General features: G+C 49.1%; 1 protein-coding gene across 2 annotated transcripts in view; it reads left to right on the forward strand.

Moving 5' to 3' along the window:
- The window catches only part of LOC142004989 (olfactory receptor 12D1-like), a 63,085-nt gene extending 46,258 nt beyond the window's left edge, over positions 1-16,827 (forward strand). Inside the window, exon 2 of one of the 2 annotated variants that reach the window (XM_074982661.1) lies at positions 15,702-16,827. In XM_074982661.1, the coding sequence (XP_074838762.1) occupies positions 15,713-16,654 (942 nt within the window). In that variant the 5' untranslated portion in view covers positions 15,702-15,712 and the 3' untranslated portion in view covers positions 16,655-16,827. Of the gene's footprint in view, positions 1-2,071; positions 3,548-15,701 lie in introns of those variants that run through there. The other variant, XM_074982660.1, reaches the window with a different exon arrangement.
- Positions 16,828-22,811: the final 5,984 nt, after the last annotated feature.

Genomic DNA, 22,811 nt, shown 5'->3' on the forward strand with positions numbered 1-22,811 from the left:
CTGAGGGGTGATTTAATAGCAGCCTTCAACTTCCTGAAGGGGAGCTCGAAAGAGGAGGGTGAGAAACTGTTCTCAATGGTGTCAGATGGCAGAACAAGGAGCAATGGTCTGAAGTTGAAGAGGGAAAGGTGTAGGTTAGATATTAGGAAAAACTACTTCACCAGGAGGGTGGTGAAGCACTGGAATGCGTTGCCTAGAGAGGTGGTGAATTAACCATCCCTCAAGGTTTTTAAGTCCCGGCTGGACAAGGTCCTGGCTGGGATGACTTAGAGGGCGTTGATCCTGCTTGAAGCAGGAGGCTGGACTAGATGACCTGCTGAGATCCCTTCCAGCTAGACTTTCACATACACCTCAGTCTTCTTGGTGTTACAGTGTCTGTGTTACTGGGTGTTTCTTCAATGCTTCTGAGAACTGTACTTCCCGGTCTACTAAACCAATACACAGTGGCTTTGGCTGAGCTAACGTTCTAACAGCAGCAGTGTAACCTTAACAGCACAGGCTAATTGTCCAAACCTAACCCCATCTGATATCTTAGGTGACTATTCCAAACTGCTGCTAGAGTGATCAGAGTTAATATAGATAGACAGATAGATAGATGGATAGATATAGATATAGATACATCATACAGCCAGGGTTGTGAGCTGAATCCTTGAAGGGTTATCTAGGGATATGGGCAAATAGATTTAAAAAAAAAAAAAAGGGATGGTGCTTGGTTCTGCCAAGAGGGCAGGGGGCTGGACTCAAGGACTTCCTGAGGTCCCTTCCAACTCTCTGAGATGTGTGTATCTCCATAGAATCACAGAATCCTGGGAAAGGAAGGGATCTAAGGAGGTCCTAGAGTCCAGCCCCCTGCCCAAAGCAGGATCAGCCTTCACTCTTTCATGCCAGTCAGGACTTTGTCAAGCCAGGACATAAAAACCTCCAGGAATGGAGATACCACCACCTCTCAAGGTAACACATTCTAGGGCTTCACACTCTATAAAATCCATGTATCTCTGTCCAAGCTGGGAATTACACCCCTCAGCAACAGGGCAGATGTTTTGCATGAGTTTGAACCTTTGCTATTTTTTTGTTAAGACTTGTGGATGTAAGGATATTTCAAAATCTGCACACAGGAGTTTAAAACTATATTCAAGGGAGATTACGGGAATAGAGGTGACATTTCTGTAATTCAGTAAGATTCTGTGTTTTGGGCTCATCTATATTAAAAGATCTGCCTCTCAATTATATAATGACAAGTCTCAGATGGGTAGCCGTGTTAGTTGGTCCATGCAAAAAAACAACAAGGAGTCCCGTGGCACCTTAAAGACTAACAGATTTAGTTGGCATAAACTTTCCTGTGTAAAACACATCTGACAGAGTGTTTTTTTAATCCACAAAAGCATATGCCCATATAAATCTGATAGACTGCATCTACGCCAGCAAGAAATTTCAGAAAATCAGGAATAGTTCTGAAAGAACTCTTGGAGCATCCACAGGCAAATGCAGTCTTTCAATACGAAAGGGAAGCAACATGGCTCTGCTTCTGGAAGCCATCTTCTGATCCCGGATCAGGAAGAGTGCCTCCTTTCGAAAACTTCTTTCAAAAAAAAAATGTTGACAGAAGCTCCACGGGCCAATTTTATGAAAGAGCAGTCCTCATGGTGCTGGATTTATTGCTCCCTGGCCTGTTCTTTCGAAAGAAGAGAGGCTGCGTGGATGGTCTCTATCGAAAGAGCCGATCGATCCTTCGATCCGTTTCTTTGTGTGAAGACGTGCTCTTTCGAGAAAAGTTTTTTTAGAAGAGATCTTCCAGAGGAACTTCTTTCGACAGATCAGTATTGTGCAGACGTCTTTAAGTTGCCACAAGATTCATTATTGTTTTAAGTAGATGAGTTTTCCTGTGTTCATTGAGGACTCCATTTTTGAAACATGGAGATATACTTATCTCATAGAGCTGAAATGGACCTTGAAAGGGTATTGAGTCCAGTCCCCTGTGCTCACAACAGGATCTAGCACCATCCCTGACCATTTTTTTAAATCTAACCTGTTGTCTGCACTCCATCATTATGTAGTGGTTTTCTCTTTCTAGATCCCTTACACGGAGAACATGGAGGATGGAAACCAGACACTCATCGTGGAATTCATCCTGTTAGGATTTGGGAATGTCCCTGAAATGGAGACCCTTCTCTTCCTGCTGCTTCTACTGATCTACATTGTGACCATGACTGGGAACACCCTCATCATCACACTTGTAGTGACTGATCAGCACCTTCAGACCCCCATGTACATCTTTGTGGGCAACTTGTCCTTCTTGGAGATCTGCTACAGCTCTGCCATCCTGTGCAGGCTGCTGGCCAGTCTCCTGACTGGCAACAAGACCATTTCTGTGTCAGGATGTCTTGTGCAATTGTATTTCTTTGGTATTATGGCAAACTCAGAAGCTCTTCTGCTTACAGCAATGTCTTGCGATCGGTACCTAGCAATATGCAATCCCCTCCGTAATGCTGCTCTGATGAATGGCCGGGTTTGTTTCCAGCTAGTGGCTGGGTGCTGGATCAGTAGTGTTGTGGTCTGTGGCATTGCTATTGTTTTCCTGTTCCAAATAACGTTCTGTGGTTTGAATGAAATTGACCATTTCTTTTGTGATATTTCACCTGTGATAAAATTGTCCTGTGGAGACACCCGGACTCTGCAAGAGATAACGTTTATTGTGTGTACCGTAGGGACGATGATACCCTCTGTACTGACACCGATAACCTATGTCTGTATCATCACCACCATCCTGAGGATCCCATCCACCACTGGGAAGAAAAAGGCCTTCTCCACCCACCTCATTGTGCTGACAGTTTTCTATGGGACCGTGTTCACTGTCTATGTCGGTCCAATAGCCAACACTCCCAAGGTCCTACACAAAATCTTCTCTCTCTGCTACACAGTCTTGATACCCACGATCAACCCTGTCATCTACAGCTTGAGAAACAAGGATGTCAATGAATCTCTGAGAGAAAATATTCTTAAACGATTGGCTTTGAGAAAAAGGCTCAGAATGCGAAAGACAAATTGTAGCTTACGGTACAACGCAGGTGAACTCATATGGTTTCTTTGAGACGAGCCTTTTTAGATCTCGAGAATAGAGCCCCTCGTTGCTCACCCTGCTTTAAGCTTGTTTTCTTTCTTTCTTTCTTTGCTCCTTGTGCATAATTCTCCTTTCCTACATTCAATGCACATTTCTATTTCCAGGATTTGACACTATTTTTAACAAGGGAGCTTTTCCCCAAACTGGCATTTAATTCACCTGTACATGAAAACAAGTGCCTAAATTCTGCAGAGAAGCATCACGTCTTTTCAGGACTTTTGGGTCCCTTGCACTTCCATGGGAGCCAATGAACTTCATTATCCATAGATCAGAATCATGACTTTTCCATTACACCTCTGAAAAGTAAGTGGGGAATGTTCATTCCACAGTGAGTGGAGAACGTTAATTGGGTAGCGTTCTATGCCGTTCTGCACACGTCAGACATAAAATGGAAATCCGTGCATGATTGGGAATCTCTGTGTCCCACCATTAGATATCTGGTGCCTGTTAATACATCCTGGCAAACTCAAGACAACACTTCAATGTTTATATTTGTGTGTGTGCTGAGATCAATAAAGATAATTGATACAGATGTATGAAAAGTGAATATAAGTTAGCGGCGAGAGTACGCTTATTAAGTTTGCAGATGATACCAAGCTGGGAGGGGTTGCAACTGCTTTGGAGGATAGGGTCATAGTTCAAAACGATCTGGACAAATTGGAGAAATGGTCTGAGGTAAACAGAAGTTTAATAAAGACAAATGCAAAGCATTCCACTTAGGAAGGCCCAATCTGCTTCATACATATAGAATGGGAAGTGACTGTCTAGCAAGGAGTCCTACAGAAAGGGATCTAGGGGTCAGAGTGGAGCATAAATGTAATGCTGTTGCAAATGTAACCCTCCTATTAATGCCAGATGCCTGCCAGAAGGGCCGGATTCAACTCATGTGGGGTTTCCTGTCCAGGATACAACCAACCAGATCGAGCCCCCACCCAGTGGCCTGGGACAATTTCACCCCTGTGCTGGGTGCCTGTAAGGTGGTTCTCCCCCCTCGCAAGCACAAAGTCTGAGATAGAAACAGCTTGTTTAATGACCATAACCTACCCCCAGGGTACAGTGACAGATGCCGTGTATCTAAGCAAAGAAGAGACAAACCCCTTTACCAAGATACCATCCCCACATGCAGTAGAACCAAGTCTCTTGCTGGGGCTCTTGGCCCTTTACCCCACACACAGTTACAGGGTGTACCTTCTGTGGTGCAGTCCCGAACCCAGAGCCCACAGATACATCACCAGGGCAGTACTAGCTGTCCACTTGTCTGCAGCCTCCCCTTGCTGCCACCGGCCGCCCACTGGTTGCCATCATCCACCCCCCGCCCCTACCAGCCACCTGCCAGTCACCATTGTCCACCACCACTCCCACCACTCAGGATTGCCCTGCAGCAGAACCCTGTGATTTCAGCTCTGCATGGCCCCAGCTGCCACGCTGCGATTTCAGCTCTTGATAGCTCTAGCAGGGGGTTTCACAAACATCCTAGTATCCAGCTCTAACTTTCAACAGGTGGGGAGGGTTAGTTGAGCCAGTCTTATAGCTATATGGCCAAAGCCCTCAGCAAACTGACTCAACCAGTACCCCTCCCCTCCTCCTTTACAGTGCTTTAAACCAGGGAGCCCTGTGTAATCAATGTCTTATGCAGCTATGGTGACTGCCCTGTCCCCCACAACAACCCAGAGTACTGGTGAGATCTCACAACTCCCACACTGTCAGCTTAAATTGTGATTTTACAACTACATGTTTACAATAGACCAAATCTCATGGCTGACTTGCTACCCATTTGGCTTTGCCTGAAAGTTATCACACATGCACATCTTTGCATTCTCATCCAAATGATCTCTGGGAGACACATTCCTCACAGCCTCAGTATCACACCTGCAGCCCTTTGCATTCTCATGCAGATGACCTCTGGGAGACACATTCCTCCCAGCCTTCAGCAGCGTTGCGTTCCTGCTGCCACATTCCCTACACAAAAAAAAGCAATCAAGTTTCTGGGGTGCATTCACAGGAATGTTGCAAACAAGACCTGAGAAGTCATTCTGCTCTGCTCTGCACTGATTAGCTTTCAGTTAGAGTACTGTGTCCACTTCTGGGCACCGCATTTCAAGCAAGATGTGCAGAAATTGAAGAAGGTCCATAGAAGAGCAACAAGAATGATTAAAAGGTGTAGAGAACATGAGCTGTGAGGGAAGACTGAAAGAACTGGGCTTGTTTAGTTTAGAAGAGAGAAGACTTAGAGGGAACATGACAGCAATTTTCAAAAACCTTAAAGAGGGTAACGTACAGACCCTTGGTTTCAGAAGAGCAGACTTGGACTCCCTGAGAGACCGGATGAGCAGGATCCCTTGGGAAATGAAGATGAAGGGGAAAAGAGTTGAAGAGAACGGGAAGTACTTTAAAGAAGTCTTACTGAAGGAACAGGAACAAACAATCCCTCTGCGTAGTAAGAAATGCAAACATGGTAGGCGACCAGCTTGGCTTAACAGGGAAATGCTTAGTCAGCTTAAATTCAAAAAGGATGCACACAAGAAATGGAAATGTGGACAGTTGACTAAGGAGGAGTATAAACAAACAGCTGGAGAATGCCGGGCAGTGATCAGGAAAGCGAAAGCACAATTGTAACTGCAGCTGGCAAGGGATGTGAAGAGTAACAAGAAGGGTTTCTACAGGCATGTGAACAATAAACGGGTTATCAGAGAAGGTGTGGGGCCGTTACTGGATGAAGGAGGTAACCTAGTGACAGATGATGCAGGAAAAGCTGAAGCACTCAATGCTTTTTTTGCCTCAGTCTTCATGGACAAAGTCAACTTCCCCATGGCGGTCCTAGACGATGCAGTATGGGAAGGTGGAGGGCAGCCATCTGTGGGGAAGGAACATGTTCTGAGCTATCTAGAAAAAACTAGATGTGCACAAGTCCATGGATCTGGATTTAATGCACCCCAGGGTACTGAGGAAATTGGCAGAGGTCATTGCTGAACCTTTGGCCATTATCCTTGAAGACTCTTGGCGATCAGGGGAGATACCGGATGACTGGAAGAAGGCAAACATAGTGCCCATCTTTAAAAAAGGTAAGAAGGATAATCCAGGGAACTATAGACCTGTCAGCTTTACCTCAATCCCTGGGAAAATTATGGAGGGAATCCTTAAGGAATCCATTTTGGAGCACTTGGAAGAGGGGAAAGTGATCAAAAGTAGCCAACATGGATTCACCAGGGGCAAGTCCTGCCTGACCAATCTGATTAGCTTCTATGACGAGGCAACAAGCTCTGTGGGCATGGGGAAGTCAGTGGATGTGATATACTTTGACTTCAGCAAGGCTTTTGATACGGTCTCCCACAACATTCTCGTCCATAAGTTAAGGAAATATGGATTGGATCCTTGGACTATAAAATGGATAGAAAGCTGGCTTGATGGTCAGGCCCAATGGATTGTGGTCAACGGCTCAATGTCTGGATGGTGGTCTGTTCCAAGTGGAGTGCCGCAAGGCTCGGTTCTGGGGCCGGTGTTATTCAACATCTTTATTAATGGCCTGGATGAGGGACTGGGTTGCACCCTCAGCAAGTTTGTGGGTGACACAAAACTAGGGGGAGAGGTAGATTCATTGGAGGCTAGAGAGAGAATCCAGAGGGACCTGGATAAATTGGAGGACTGGGCCAAAAGAAATCTGATGTGGTTCAATAAGGAGAAGTGTAGAGTCCTGCACCTGGGGCGGAAGAATCCCAAACCTTGTTACAGGCTGGAGACCGACTGGCTCAGCAGCAGTTCGATGGAAAGGGACCTAGGGGTTATGGTGGATGAAAGGCTGGATATGAGTAAACAGTGTGCCCTTGTAGCCAAGAAGGCTAACAGCAGACTGGGGTGCATTAGGAGGAGCATTTCGAGCAGATCTAGAGAAGTAATTATTCCTCTTTATTCGGCACTGGTGAGGCCACATCTGGAATATTGTGTCCAGTTTTGCCCCTCCCCAGTATAAAAGGATGTGGATTTGCTGAAGCAGGTTCAGTGAAGGGTAACAAAAATGATTAAGGGTCTGGAACACAAGACCTATGAGGAGAGGCTGAGGGATTTGGGCTTGTTTAGTTTACAGAACAGAAGACTTAAAGGTGATTTAATAGCAGCCTTCAACTTCCTGAAGGGGAGCTCTAAAGAATCATAGAATCGTAGAACACTAAGACTGGAAGGGACCTTGAGAGGCCATCGAGTCCAGCCCCCTGCCCCAATGGCAGGACCAAGTATTATCTAAACTATCCCTGATAGACATTGATCTAACCTGTTCTTAAATATCTCCAGCGATGGAGATTCCACAGCCTCCCTTGGCAATTTATTCCACTGTTTGACCGCCCTGACAGTTAGGAACTTTTTCCTAATGTCCAAACTAAACCACCCTTGCTGCAGTTTAAGCCCGTTGCCTCTTGTTCTATCCTCAGAGGCCAAGAAGAACAAGTTTTCTCCTTCCTCCTTATGACTCCGTTTAGATACCTGAAAACCGCTATCATGTCTCCCCTCAATCTCTTTTCCAAACTAAACAAGCCCAGTTCTTTCAACCTTTTTTCATGGGTCACATTCTCTAGACCTTTAATCATTCTTGTCGCTCTTTTCTGGACCCTCTCTAATTTCTCCACATCTTTTTTGAACTGCGGTGCCCAGAACTGGACACAATACTGCAGCTGAGGCCTAACCAGTGCAGAGTAGAGCAGCAGAATGACTTCCCGTGTCTTGTTCACAACACACCTGTTAATGCAGCCCAGAATCATGTTTGCTTTTTTTGCAACAGCATCGCACTGTTGACTCATATTTAGCTTGTGGTCCACTATAAGCCCCAGATCCCTTTCTGCTGCAGTCGTTCCTAGACAGTCTCTCCCCATACTGCTGTTTGTGATGTGCACTGAGTAGTGCTTAGGAGTTCCTCACATGGGCTGACATCCCATCGTACCTGAGCAGAACAAACACGGAACCAAAAGATTGTCCCGACCTGATGAGCTCCCAGTCTAAGCACCCAGGCAAGAGGCAACAGATGGAGACAGACAGACGAACAGCACCAGGGCTCTGCGTCAGCACAGTGCTCGACTGCCCCGTCAACATTCACAGCTCTGTTATTTTCCCACCTGCCGGGCAGAGCCAGCCTGCACAACCGTATTCCCTCCAGCTCCCCTGGGACGGCGGGTTTGTTTGTCTGCTGAGCTGGAAGGTTCATGGAGTTCTGGCCCAGAGCAACCAGCAGACGGTCTCTGGGGCGAAAGCAGATTGCCGCTCAGCACAGGTTGATTATAAAAAGGCTTCTTTGTTGCAGGCTCATCAAGCGTTTCTGAACCACTCGGCTTCTTCCAATTCCCATCTCAACAGGCTGAAGTCCTGGATCCTTTCCCAGCGGTTTGATCTTTTGTTTGGTTTTGTTGTTGTCAGTCGTCACCTTGAAGGAGGATTGTGTCCAGCCAGGTACGTGCTCAAAGTGCAGTCTTCAGCATTTGCCAAGGCAGATTTGTAAGGTGGCCCCATTTTCTTTTCTTTCTTTCTTTCTTTCTTTCAACTAAACAAGCTGAGCTAGAGACATGGAACATACAGTACAGAGCATGGTGAAGACACAGGAAATGTGCTAAGTCTTTTTGGATGGATGGACAGGTAGAATATATCTCTCCAGAGGGGTCTGTGGCAGCATTTTTTAAAGAAAGCGCCTGCAGATAAGTGCCTGACTGTCAGTATGTGTGAATGGGGATTGGGCACCGAACTCCCGTAAGCCCCCTTGGAAATCCCTGCCTAGGGGTCTGGCTGGACCATGTACACAAGGAAAGAATCGTGTTGAAGCATTTTGATAAGTGCAATGAAGTTGTGAATTTTCAGAGGAACACTGGGCACTCCATGGGAGTTGGGAGCTCAACTGCCCAGCATGTGGGGTCTGTAATAGACCAGACTGTTCCGTCTACAGCAGTGCTTTATAACCCCACCCCTCACCCCAGTGCCTGAGCACCTTCCTTTTCACGCAGCACTGATCGCTACAACCCCTCCCGGCTTTGGGGCGTCTCTGACGCATCTCCTCTGCCAGGGCCCGAGCTGGGATGCCCTGTAACTTTGGTTTTGTCTGGAGCTTTTCACATTAATTCCATCTCCTTCTTCTCCTCTTCCCTCTTGCTGTCGCACACCGACTCACTACCGGGAGGTGCCAGTGGGGAAGGAGGCGGCTTCGCAAGAGACAATGGGGCATGGGAATGGCTATCCAGAGTTTTGCAGCTTTTCATACAAGCCAACACATTCTGGCTGCGTCTGGCCTTCAGAGAGCAAGCGTGATTTTGTGGCTCAGTACAAACTTGCACCATGGGCCCCTTCTCACACACGTACCACAATTAGCAGCTGGGGCCAGACCTGCCAGTGAAGTGGGCCCTTTCAGCCCTGCACATGGTCCCCGCCGATCTCCTCGTCAAGGGTGATGAAAGATGGTTTTGACAGCTCGTTTGTACCTAGAACTTTTCATCAGTAGCTTCCCAAGCAGCTCTGCCAGAGTCACAAAGCTAAAGGGAGCACCAGGCTGTTCAACCTGAGCGCCTGTAGATCACACCCCACACGCACCCTGATAGATAGATAGATACAGTGTATGGGGACAGATAGATGGATAGATAGATACAGTGTATGGGGATAGATATATACAGTGTATGGGGATCGATAGATAAATAGATAGATAGACAGATAGATAGATAGATAGATACAGTGTATGGGGATAGATAAGAACATAAGAATGGCCATACTGGGTCAGACCAAAGGTCCATCCAGCCCAGCATCCCGTCTGCCGACGGTGGCTAATGCCAGGTGCCCCAGAGAAGGAGAACAGAAGACAATGATCAAGTGATTTATCTCCTGCCATCCATCTCCTGCCCTTGTTCTGAAGGCTAGGGCACCATACTTTATCCTTGGCTAATAGCCATTTATGGACCTAACCTGCAAAAATTTATCAAGCTCTTTTTTAAACCCTAATAGAGTCCTGGCCTTCACAGCCTCCTCGGGCAAGGAGTTCCACAGGTTGACTGTGCGCTGTGTGAAGAAAAATTTCCTTTTATTAGTTTTGAACCTACTACCCATCAATTTCATTTGGTGTCCCTTAGTTCTTGTATTATGGGAAAAGGTAAATAATTTTTCTATGTTCACTTTCTCCACACCATTCATGATTTTATATACCTCTATCATATCGCCCCTCAATCGCCTCTTTTCCAAACTGAAAAGTCCCAGTCTCTCTAGCCTCTCCCCATATGGGACCCATTCCAAGCCCCTAATCATCTTAGTCGCCCTTTTCTGAACCTTTTCTAATGCCAATATATCTTTTTTGAGGTGAGGAGACCACATCTGCACGCAGTACTCAAGATGTGGGCGTACTATAGTTTTATATAGGGGAAGTATGATATCTTTTGTCTTATTATCGATCCCTTTTTTAATAATTCCTAACATCCTATTTGCTTTACTAACTGCCGCTGCACACTGCGTGGATGTCTTCAGAGAACTATCCACTATAACTCCAAGATCCCTTTCCTGATCTGTCGTAGCTAAATTTGACCCCATCATGTAGTACGTGTAATTTGGGTTATTTTTTCCAACGTGCATTACCTTACACTTACCCACATTAAATTTCATTTGCCATTTTGCTGCCCAATCACTGTTTGCTGAGATCTTTTTGTAGTTCTTCACAATCCCTTTTGGTTTCGACTGTCCTGAACAACTTGGTGTCATCTGCAAACTTTGCCACCTCACCGCTCACCTCATTTTCTAGATCATTGATGAACAAGTTGAACAGGATCGGTCCCAGGACTGACCCCTGGGAAACACCACTAGTTACCCTCCTCCATTATGAAAATTTACCATTTATTCCCACCCTTTGTTTTCTGTCTTTTAACCAATTCCCGATCCATGAAAGGATCTTTCCTCCTATCCCATGACCGCCTAATTTACATAAAAGCCTTTGGTGTGGGACCGTGTCAAAGGCTTTCTGGAAATCTAGGTATATTATGTCCACTGGGTGCCCCTTGTCCGCATGTTTATTAACCCCTTCAAAGAATTCTAATAGATTAGTTAGACACGACTTCCCTCTGCAGAAACCATGCTGACTTTTGCCCAACAATTCGTGCTCTTCTACGTACCTTGCAATTTTATTCTTTACTAGTGTTTCTACTAATTTGCCTGGTACTGATGTTAAACTTATCGGTCTATAATTGCCAGGGTCTCCTCTAGAGCCTTTTTTAAATATTGGCGTTATATTGGCCGTCTTCCAGTCATTTGGTACCAAAGTGGATTTAAAGGATAGGTTACAAACCACTGTTAATAACTCCACAATTTCACATTTGAGTTCTTTCAGAACCCTTGGGTGAATACCGTCTGGTCCTGGAGACTTGTTACTATTCAGCTTATCAATTAACTCCAAAACCTCCTCTAATGTCACTTCAATCTGAGAGAGTTCCTCAGATTTGTCACCTAAAAAGACTGGCTCAGATTTAAGAACCTCTGTAACATCCTCAGCCGTGAAGACTGAAGCAAAGAAATCATTTAATCGCTCCGCAATGGCACTGTCTTCCTTGATCGCTCCTTTTATATCTTTATCGTCCAAGGGCCCCACTGCTTTTTTAGCGGGCTTCCTGCTTCTAATGTATTTAAAAAACATTTTACTATCGTTTTTTGAATTTTTGGCTAGCTGTTCCTCAAAATCTTTTTTGGCTTTTCTTATTACATTATGACACTTAATGGCTACATCTACACGTGAAGCCAACATCAAAATAGCTTATTTTGATGTAGCGACGATGAATAACGTCTACACGTCCTCCAGGGCTGGCAACGTCGATGTTCAACTTCGACGTTGCGCGGCACCACATCGAAGTAGGCGCTGCGAGGGTACGTCTACATGCCAAAGTAGCACACATCGAAATAAGGGTGCCAGGCACAGCTGCAGACAGGGTCACAGGGCGGACTCAACAGCAAGCCGCTCCCTTAAAGGGCCCCTCCCAGACACAGTTGCACTAAAAAACACAAGATCCACAGAGCCAACAACTGGTTGCAGACCCTGTGCCTGCAGCATGGATCCCCAGCTGCAGCAGCAGCAGCCAGAAGCCCTGGGCTAAGGGCTGCTGCCCACGGTGACCATAGAGCCCCGCAGGGGCTGGAGAGAGAGCATCTCTCAACCCCCCAGCTGATGGCCACCATGGAGGACCCGGCAATTTCGACGTTGCAGGACGTGGATCGTCTACACAGTCCCTACTTCGACGTTGAACGTCGAAGTAGGGCGCTATTCCGATCCCCTCATGAGGTTAGCGACTTCGACGTCTCGCAGCCTAACGTCGAAGTTAACTTCGAAATAGCGCCCGACGCGTGTAGCCGCGACGGGCGCTATTTCGAAGTTAGTGCCGCTACTTCGAAGTAGCGTGCACATGTAGGCTACGTCTACACGTGCACCCAACTTCGAAATAGCTTATTTCGATGTTGCGACATCGAAATAGGCTATTTCGATGAATAACGTCTACACGTCCTCCAGGGCTGGCAACGTCGATGTTCAACTTCGACGTTGCTCAGCCCAACATCGAAATAGGCACAGCGAGGGAACGTCTACACGCCAAAGTAGCACACATCGAAATAAGGGAGCCAGGCACAGCTGCAGACAGGGTCACGGGGCGGACTCAACAGCAAGTCGCTCCCTTAAAGGGCCCCTCCCAGACACACTTTCATTAAACAGTGCAAGATACACAGAGCCAACAACTAGTTGCAGACCCTGTATATGCAGCACGGACCCCCAGCTGCAGCAGCAGCAGCCAGAAGCCCTGGGCTAAGGGCTGCTGCCCACGGTGACCACAGAGCCCCGCAAGGGCTGGAGAGAGAGTATCTCTCAACCCCCCAGCTGATGGCCGCCATGGAGGACCCCGCTATTTCGATGTTGCAGGACGCGGATCGTCTACACGTCCCTACTTCGATGTTGAACGTCGAAGTAGGGCGCTATTCCCATCCGCTCATGGGGTTAGCGACTTCGACGTCTCGCCGCCTAACGTCGATTTCAACTTCGAAATAGAGCCCAACACGTGTAGACGTGACGGGCGCTATTTCGAAGTTACTGCCGCTACTTCGAAGTAGCGTGCACGTGTAGACGCAGTCGTAGACACAGCTAATTTGGGAGTGTTTATGTTCCTTTCTATTTTCCTCACTAGGATTTGACTTCCACTTTTTAAAAGCTGCCCTTTTCTCTCTCACTGCCTTTTTAACATGGCTGTTTAGCCATGGTGGTTCTTTGTTAGGTCTCTTACTGTGTTTTTTTATTTGGGGTATACATTTAAGTTGGGCCTCTAGTATGGTGTCTTTAAACAGTTTCCATGCAGCTTCCAGAGATTTTAGTTTAATTACTCTACCTTTTAGTTTCTGTTTAACTAGCTTCCTCATTTTAGTGTAATTCCCCTTTTTGAAATTAAATGCCAGAGTGTTTGACCGCTGCGGTGTTCTTCCCAACACAGGAATATTAAAAGTTATTATATTGTGGTCACTATTTCCAAGCGGTCCAGTAACAGTTACCTCTTGGACCAGATCCTGTGTTCCAGTCAAGACTAGATCGAGAATTGACTCTCCCCTTGTGGGTTCCTGTACTAGCTGCTCCAAGAAGCAGTCATTTAAGGCATCAAGAAATTTAATCTCTGAATCCCGTCCTGAGGTGACATGCGCCCAATCAATATGGGGATAATTGAAATCTCCTATTATTACTGCGTTTTTTATTTTGATAGCCTCTCTAATCTCCCTTAACATTTCAGCATCACTATCACTGTCCTGGTTAGGTGGTCGGTAATATATTCCTAATGCCATATTCATATTAGAGGAATGAATTGTTATCCATAATGATTCTATGGAACATTTTGATTCCTTTAGGATTTTTGCTTCATTTGATTCTATATTATCCTTCACATATAGTACCACTCCGCCACCCGCACAACCTGTTCTGTCTTTCTGATATAATTTATATCCCGGTATGATAGTGTCCCACCGATTGTCCTCATTCCACCATGTTTCTGTGATACCTATTATGTCAACTTCCTCCTTTGATATGAGGTACTCCAGTTCACCCATCTTATTTGACAGACTCCTAGCATTTGTGTAAAAGCACGTTAAAAAACTACCACTATTTATATGTCCGCCTTTCACAGACGCGTTGGATTTTTTTATATGCGATTGTTTCACATCTGATCTTGCCCATATATTATTTCCCACGTTCCCTATCTGACTAACTTCTAGGGAATCCCTATCTATGGAGCCTCGTGTAAGAGAAGTCTCCGTCCGATCCAGGTGCTCCCCCGCACTAATCGGCTTTCCCCCACCTCTTAGTTTAAAAACTGCTCTACGACCTTTTTAATGTTTAATGCCAGCAGTCTGGATCCACCTTGATTTAGGTGGAGCCCATCATTTCTGTATAGGCTCCCCCTACCCCAAAAGTGTCCCCAGTTCTTAATAAATCTAAACCCCTCTTCCCTACACCATCGTCTCATCCACACATTGAGACTCTGAAGTTCTGCCTGTCTATCTGGCCCTGTGCGTGGAACTGGAAGCATTTCAGAGAATGCCACCATAGATGTTCTGGATTTCAGATGGATAGATAAATAGATACAGTGTATGGGGATAGATAGATGGATAGATAGATGCAGTGTATGGGGATAGATAGATAGATACAGTGTATGGGGATAGATAGATACAGTGTATGGGGATAGATAGATAGATACAGTGTATGGGGATAGATGGATAGATAGATAGATACAGTGTATGGGGATAGATAGATGGATAGATAGATGCAGTGTATGGGGATAGATAGATACAGTGTATGGGGATAGATAGATAGATACAGTGTATGGGGATAGATGGATAGATAGATAGATACAGTGTATGGGGATAGATAGATGGATAGATAGATACAGTGTATGGGGATAGATAGATACAGTGTATGGGGATAGATAGATAGATACAGTGTATGGGGATAGATAGATGGATAGATAGATACAGTGTATGGGGATAGATAGATAGATACAGTGTATAGGGATAGGTAGATAGATACAGTGTATGGGGATAGATAGATAGATAGATAGATAGATATAGTGTATGGGGAAAGGTAGATACAGTGTATGGGGATAGATAGATAGATACAGTGTATGGGGATAGATGGATAGATAGATAGATACAGTGTATGGGGATAGATAGATAGATAGATAGATAGATACAGTGTATGGGGATAGATGGATAGATAGATAGATACAGTGTATGGGGATAGATAGATAGATAGATAGATACAGTGTATGGGGATAGATAGATAGATACAGTGTATGGGGATAGATAGATAGATAGATAGATACAGTGTATGGGGATAGATAGATAGATAGATAGATCTCCATTCAGCCGTCTGCAATGTGGAGATGATCAAACATGCACATGCAGGGAGCTCACAGCCGTGATACCCAGGGATGAACCTGGCTCATAGAAATGCTACCACACTGGCCAGAATTGTAAAGAGGGGTCAATATCCATTTGTCATTAGTTTTAGCACCTACGGCCCACTGAAAACCTCTGCTTCATCCGGCTCCTTTAACGCCTCATTCCTCCCCAGCTCCCACAGCGATGGAGAACCAGACGGAGGTGAGTGAATTCATCCTCACGGGCCTGACTGACCTCCAGGGGATGGAGGACTTTCTATTCACGCTCTTCCTGCTGCTCTACGTGGCCACCCTTCTGGGCAACGGGGCCATGGTGGCCATGGTGCTGGCCGAGCCCCGGCTCCACACCCCCATGTACTTTTTCCTCGGGAATCTCTCCTGCCTGGACTTCTGCTACTGCACGGTCACGGTGCCCAAGATGCTGTCTGGCTTCTTCTCAGAGCGTCAGACCATCTCCTTGGCCGGCTGCCTGGCCCAGCTCCACTTCTTCCACTTCCTGGGCAGCAGCGAGGCCGTGCTGCTGGCCATCATGGCCTATGACCGCTACGTGGCCATCTGCAACCCACTGCGATACAGGCTGGTCATGAGCCCACAGGCCTGCCTGCTCCTGGCAGTGTCTACCTGGGCCACCGGCTTCCTGCACGCCCTGATGCACACGATTATGACCTCCCAGCTGCACTTCCGTGGCCACAAAAATATCCACCACTTCTTCTGTGACATCAAGCCCCTGCTGAGCCTGGCCTGTGACAGCACCCGCCTCAACCTGACCCTGCTCAACATAATCACGGGGGGCATCGTGGTCATTCCCTGTGTGCTCACACTGCTCTCCTACCTCTACATCATCTCCTTCCTGCTCCTGAAGGTGCAGTCGCGGGAAAGCCGGAGAAAGGCCTTCTCCACCTGCGCCTCCCACCTCACCGTGGTGTCGCTCTTCTATGGAGCTGCCATCTTGACCTACGCGCCCCCGTCCTCCGGGGAATCCCCCCAGTGGGACATGGTGATCGTTCTCCTCTACAGCGTGGTCACTCCCGCCCTGAACCCCGTCATCTACACCCTGCGGAACAAGGAGGTGCAGGCGGCTCTGAGGAAAATCCTGCACCGAAGGTTCTTCCTGGATGGGGTGTGAGGAAAGGGAAGATTTTGCTTCTGCCTCTGGCCATGAGGAGGGCTGTGGGGGCTGGGAAAACAGGCAGACATCACTGGGCAGTAGCTCCTCTCGGGATGGTGCCACTTGTCTCTGGGCACCAGGATGCCCAGCTGAGGGACCATTTCATCTTTGCACCTGGGTTGCAAGAGAGATTCATGCAGGAACCTCTGTGCACCAGAGACTCAGCGCTGTGCAGGGGCCATTGCCCGCTGGGTGTGGAGAAGAGGCCGGAGGGGACATTGGGGGTGGGAAGACAGTGCAGGGACAAGGCAATGGCCTGTCAAGGACCTGAATTTCCAAGGGAGAAGCTGAAAAAAAATCCTCAAGCGCTTTGTGGGACCCTTGTCCACCTGGTCTCACCTTCTGTGACGTCGTGGGGGTATGTGTGGGGAGGCGGCTCACGAGGGCTGGGGGCTCCTGCTGAGGGTAACCGTGGCGACCAGGTGACACCTCTGGCTGCAGACAAAGGGGGAGGTGGAGCCTGAGGGGGTTGAATTGGGAGTTGGAAGCTGTGAGTCTGGGCAGGGAGAAACAGAGACAAAGGAGGGGACCAGGCCCCGCCTCCGGGGGCCCCTCGGGGCCTCCTCTCCCCAACATGGATGGGACTGGCTGTCCCTGCCGGCTGCACTGACTCCTCTGTACGACGCTGTGTCCTGTTGGCTAATAAACCCGCTGTTCTGCTGCCGAGTGAGAGTCACTCCTGCCTGCGGACGGGGTGCAGAGCCTGGGGACCCCTGAGCCCATCGCACCTTCTCTCCACTCTCGTCTGATTCCCTTCCCCAGGCTCTTGAGAAAGGGAACGTAAAAGCTGGCTGGGCTGATTCGATGCTTGTAGGGACTCCCACACCCACTGAGCCGGCTGGCACAGGAACCGGGGGGGGGGCGTTACCATATTTTGCCCTTTAAAAAAGAGCCCCCCGCCCCCCCGGGGAAGGAGTGTGTCCGTGTGAGTGTCTGTGAGTGTCCCGGCTCTGCCTTAACACACTCACACCCCGCCTGTGGGCAGACACTGAGACAGACACGCGCCCGTTCCGGGGGCCTCTTTTGTATGTGGTAACCCTAGTCCAGGCCCAGGGACCCTGGGCCACTCCCCTGCTATTCCGGAAGTTTGGGGCCCGGCCCACAAGTCCAAACCCCCTTAGTTGGGCTCTGCTGGGGTGGGGGCCCGTCTGCCCAGCAGAGGGGAAATGACTTGCCCCTGGTCATGCCGGGACAGGGTAATTACCCAGCCCTTCTGAGCCCCAGTCTTGCTTCCCTGGCAGAGCCCTGTGCCATGGCACCTCCCCGGAGAGGCAGTCACACCACATGGCTTTCTGGGGGCAATGGCTGGGAGCTGGAGCCCAGACATCTTGGCCCAGAATCGGAGCTGCTGGGCCCTGACATCGCTCCAGGCTGGGATAGTCAAAGGAGCCTAAAATCCCATTGAAATATTGGCAGCTAATTCCCATCGGTTCTCCTGAGAATTGCGTCCATCTAGACCTGTGAAAGGCCAAAGCAGTTAGCGCCAGAGCCGCAGGGTGAGATGGGCCTAAGTCTCTGCTTTCACCCCTCCCAGGCTTCTTTCTAGACAGGCACAGACACAGGCTGCTATCGCTTCCAATGCCCCAGGTTGGACTCCAATGGAGAACTGTGTCTGGCGCCCACGTTCCCTGTGAGCTGGGCCCCTGGGCGGCCACCTGGGAGGGATTCCAGTGCCACTCACTGCTGAGCAGAGTGCCTGCAGCCAGCCGCAGGGCTTTCCATAGGTGGTGTACATCTGCACCTTCCTAGTGCACCTAACAAAATGTATTCCGCACATGGCTGAGGGAAAAGCGGGACCTGCTCCATCTCGACACCTGCCCGTGTCTTCAGCGCCTGAGGGAATCAGGAGCCTCCTCACATTCCGGCTCCCTGGGCCGTGGGAAAGGAAGTCACGGCCATGACTGAAAACTCCCTCGGCGCCTTTGCACTGAGGAGGAAACCACGTTGCCACGTCTAAGGCACAGGCACCGAAGCGCAGGTGAGAACCCGTCAGCTCCTCTACAACTTTTGTGGGTCTGACCGCGGGAATCGACCTGACCTTGCACATCACGGGGGCTCACAGACTGCGTTGTGGGAAAAAGCCCTGGCTGGGAGTTTGGAGCAAGGCTCCAGCCTGAGCGTCTGTGCCCAAACCGCAGTGTTACAGCTCTGCAGTCTGTGCCGCGCACACACGCGCCAGCTGGCCTGAGCCGGGCAGTGCGGACTCACAATCACAGTGTCCGACTCACTGAATCACAGAACAACGAAACTGGAAGGGACCTCGAGAGGTCATCGAGTGCGACCCCTGTGCTCACAGCAGGCCCAGGCACCATTCCAGACTGTCCCTGGCAGGGGTGTGTCCAACCTGCTCTGGAATAACCCCAGGGATGGAGATTCCACAGCCCCTGGGCAATTTATTCCAGTGTTTAACCACCCGGGCAGGTGGGAAGTTTTTCCTAATGTCCGACCTAAACCTCCCAGGCTGCAGGTTCAGCCCGTTGCTCCTTGTCCTGCACACAGAGGCCCAGCAGAGCAATTTCAGGTGCTTCTGAGAGATCTTGGCACTTTCCAAACCCCACACAAAACAGCCACATTGCTGCACCTCCTGAGCGATTTTTCACCTGGCTCTGATCTTGTCGCTGGGCAAAGAGACGCATCACCAGCCAGCGCTGTTCCAAGGAACTCTTCTATCTCCACACGCGGGGGCCGTTTCAGAGCAATCTCCCCGGGCGCGGCTGCACAGCACAAACACCGACGACACCCATGAGGGCCTGGTCGACCAAACCCCCATAACCTGCCGAGCACGTTCCCGTCATTGCTCAGGATCTGGAAAGTGATACCCACTGGTGTGGTACCCACCAGGACAAATAAAAAACAAACAGCAAGGCCAGACAAATACCCAGAGACCAGCTGCTCCAAGACAGGCCCAACACAGCCAAGAACAGAACACCACTGGTCATCAGCTACAGCCCCCAACTCAAACCACTGCAGCGAATTATTAAAGACCTACAACCTATCCTTAATCAGGATGCCACACTCCAGAAGGCCCTGGGTGATAGGCCTGTTCTCTTGTACAGGCACCTCCCAACCTTATGAGGATTCTCACCAACAGCCACAGTCTATACCCCAGGAACACCAGTCCTGGAACTTTTCCATACAACAAAGCCTGCTGCCAGCTTTGTCCACATATCTATTCTGGAAATACCATCACTGGACCTAACCGGGTTACTCACAGAATCATGGGCACTTTCTCTTGTTCCTCAGCTAACGTCATATTTGCCATCCTGTGCCAACAATGCCCAAATGCTTTGTACGTTGGACAGACTTCTAACTCCCTTAGACAAAGAGTTAATGGGCACAAAACAGACATAAAAACACTCCAGATCCACAAACTGGTTACTCAACATTTTAAAGGAATGGGCCATTCTGTTAATGACTTAAGAGTTTGCGTGTTACTGAAAAAAAAATTTTGCACCACTATTGAAAGGGAGACAGCCGAGCTGTCTTTTATATTCAAATTCCGCACATTAACATGTGGTTTGAACCGGGATGGGATAGGGGCTTGTTTACAAACTTGGCTTAATCTAATTCTTGACCATCCCCCTGCCCATACCCCTCTACTCTCTGGTTTGCTCACCTTGATCATTTTTTTCTGATTTGCCCTCCTTGATTACTGTTTTTGGTTCTCTGTGCCTTAAATATTGAGTCTGTTCTGGTCTGGCTAAGGATGGTCTGAAGAAGCGGGTCTGTCCCACGAAAGCTCATCACCTAATAAATTATCAAGTAACTGACTGTGACTGTGAAATGAATCAGCAACAGGCAGCAGAGGGCAGCAGAGGATGAGTGACGGGAAACCAGCTGCTGTATTGCAAAACAGCCCTAAGGAATGAGTGGATGCAGTGAGGGAGGGTCGCTCGCAGACAGAGGGACAATATTAAAAGGGGGCTGGCACTCCGTATCTTATAACAAAAAAGCAGTAAAGTAGCACTTTAAAGGCTCACAAAATAGTTTATTAGGTGAGCTTTCGTGGGACAGACCCACGTCTTCAGACCAGAGCCAGACCAGAACAGACTCAATATTTAAGGCACAGAGAACCAAAACCAGGAATCAAGGAGGACAAATCAGAAAAAGATAATCAAGGTGAGCAAATCAGAGAGGAGAGGGGCGGTGGGGGGTGGGAGTTAAGAATTAGATGAAGCCAAGTATGCAAAAGAGCCCCTATAATGACCCAGAAAATTCACATGCCAGCGTGTGTCTGTCTGTCTGTCTGTCTGTTCAAGCACTCCTCTAAAACTGGAAGAGCAACAACCACACAACTTGGCCTGCAGCTTCCTCTGACCCTGCCTTAAACTAAGGTCAGGGCTTGGCCGTGCCTGGAAAGTGGGAAGTGCCTGGAATCCCCGGGTCTCCCACACCGGGGAAGGGAGGGGCACTGAGAAGTGGTACGAGACACGTCAGACTCAGCACTGGGGCAGCGAGTGCAGGGACCAGCCGTTCTGCAGAGAGAGCAGTAGAAGTAGTTCCTCCCCTCTGTGCCCCACGGGCAGCCCCCTAAGCTCTTCCTGGGCCTGGCACAGGATGTCTGCCCCTCTGCCCCAATCAGGCTGCAGCCCAGACCCAACCCTAACAGCCCCCCTGTCCACTCCGATGCTGAGACTGGCCCACGCACGCTGAAATAGGGCCAGGGCATTCACAGCTGGAGCTGAGCACCCCCGCTCATCCCAGGATGGGGCCCTCGCACCCACAACACCCCCTGGAGCTACACTGGCTCCCCTCAGAGCTGGAACCTCCTACTAGCCCTCCCCCAGCTCATAGCAGGGCCAGGCTGTCACCCAGGCCATGCCCCCACTGCTCCCCAACCCCACAGCAGAGACTGGGGCTGACCCCCTACATCTCGCCCTGGGGCCAGGCTCAGTGCCCATGGCCAGCTGAATCCCTTCGATGCACCCTCCCCCCTGCAGCTGCCCCCCAGCCCTGAAGCTATGGCTGGACCCCGGAGCTGGGACCTGGCTCCCGGCTCACCCCAGGGAGGGACCCATCCCTGCAGCTGAGTCCTGGCCCCCATGGGCCCCCAGCCCAAAACTGGGGCAGAGTTGAGCTGAGCCTGGTTCACCCCAGGGCAGTGCCCAGCACCATGGCCTGCCCCCCACACCTCACCAAGGAGCCCAGCCTCCCCGGACAGTGAAAAGGCGCCTCCCCTCCAGGAGCTGAGGCTGGGGCTATAGATACCAGCTGGGCCCAGCCCTCCTCCCCAGAGACACTGGTATCAGGAGCCACAGCTTGGACACCACCACCTGAGGAGATGCCAGGGCCGAGCAGCTCAGCCCGGACCCACCCATGGACCAGCTCCACTGTGGCTGCCCCTGGTAAACCCCCTGAGAGCGCCCAACCTCCTCACCTACCACCCCTGCTCTGCCACCCCCATCCTCTGGCTGGACCCCCACCACACATCAAACCTTCTGCCTGAGCCCTCCACCCGGGTCTGAGCTCTCCACACCAAAACCCTGCTGTGACTTCACCACTCCCACCCCCAACCACAGTCCCCTACACACACACCCCATTCCCTGCACCCACATTTCAAGCAAACAAGGAGGAACACAGGGAAACTCGATGGATTCTTTCAGGTGTTTATTATTGCAACCGTCTTTTCTCCCTTGTTTTCTATCATTTACAGAAACCAAAAAAGTTTTCCAAAAAAAAGAGAAAAAAAAACCCTTTATTTAACTTGGGACCAACAGTGAGGGGCTTGAGGTCTGGGAGCAAGGGCTCCTGGGGTCTGTTCCCAGCTCCGGCAGGGCAGTGGGGTGTAATGGTTAGAGCAGGTGGAACTGGGAGTCAGAGCTCCTGAGTTCTCATCATGGCGCTGAGAAAAGAGTGGGGCCCACAGTCTGGGCATCCAGGACCTGGAGTCCTGGGCCTTGCCTTGGACAAACATTTCCACATGTCAGACAAAATGCATAAAACAACTTTCCAGTTAGTGAACCTCTGATTATTTTCAACTAGAAAACAGACATGATGACGAGGATGATGTTATGATTTCCTATGAAACAACCGACATCATGAAGTCTGTTTGGTGCAGGCTGAGGCAGTGTTGTTCTTCCCCGGAGGAATATGACAAGAAATTTCCATAGGGGAT

Source organism: Carettochelys insculpta, chromosome 32 (genome assembly GCF_033958435.1).
Source record: "Carettochelys insculpta isolate YL-2023 chromosome 32, ASM3395843v1, whole genome shotgun sequence".
In the NCBI taxonomy this organism is placed as follows: Eukaryota; Metazoa; Chordata; order Testudines; family Carettochelyidae; genus Carettochelys; species Carettochelys insculpta.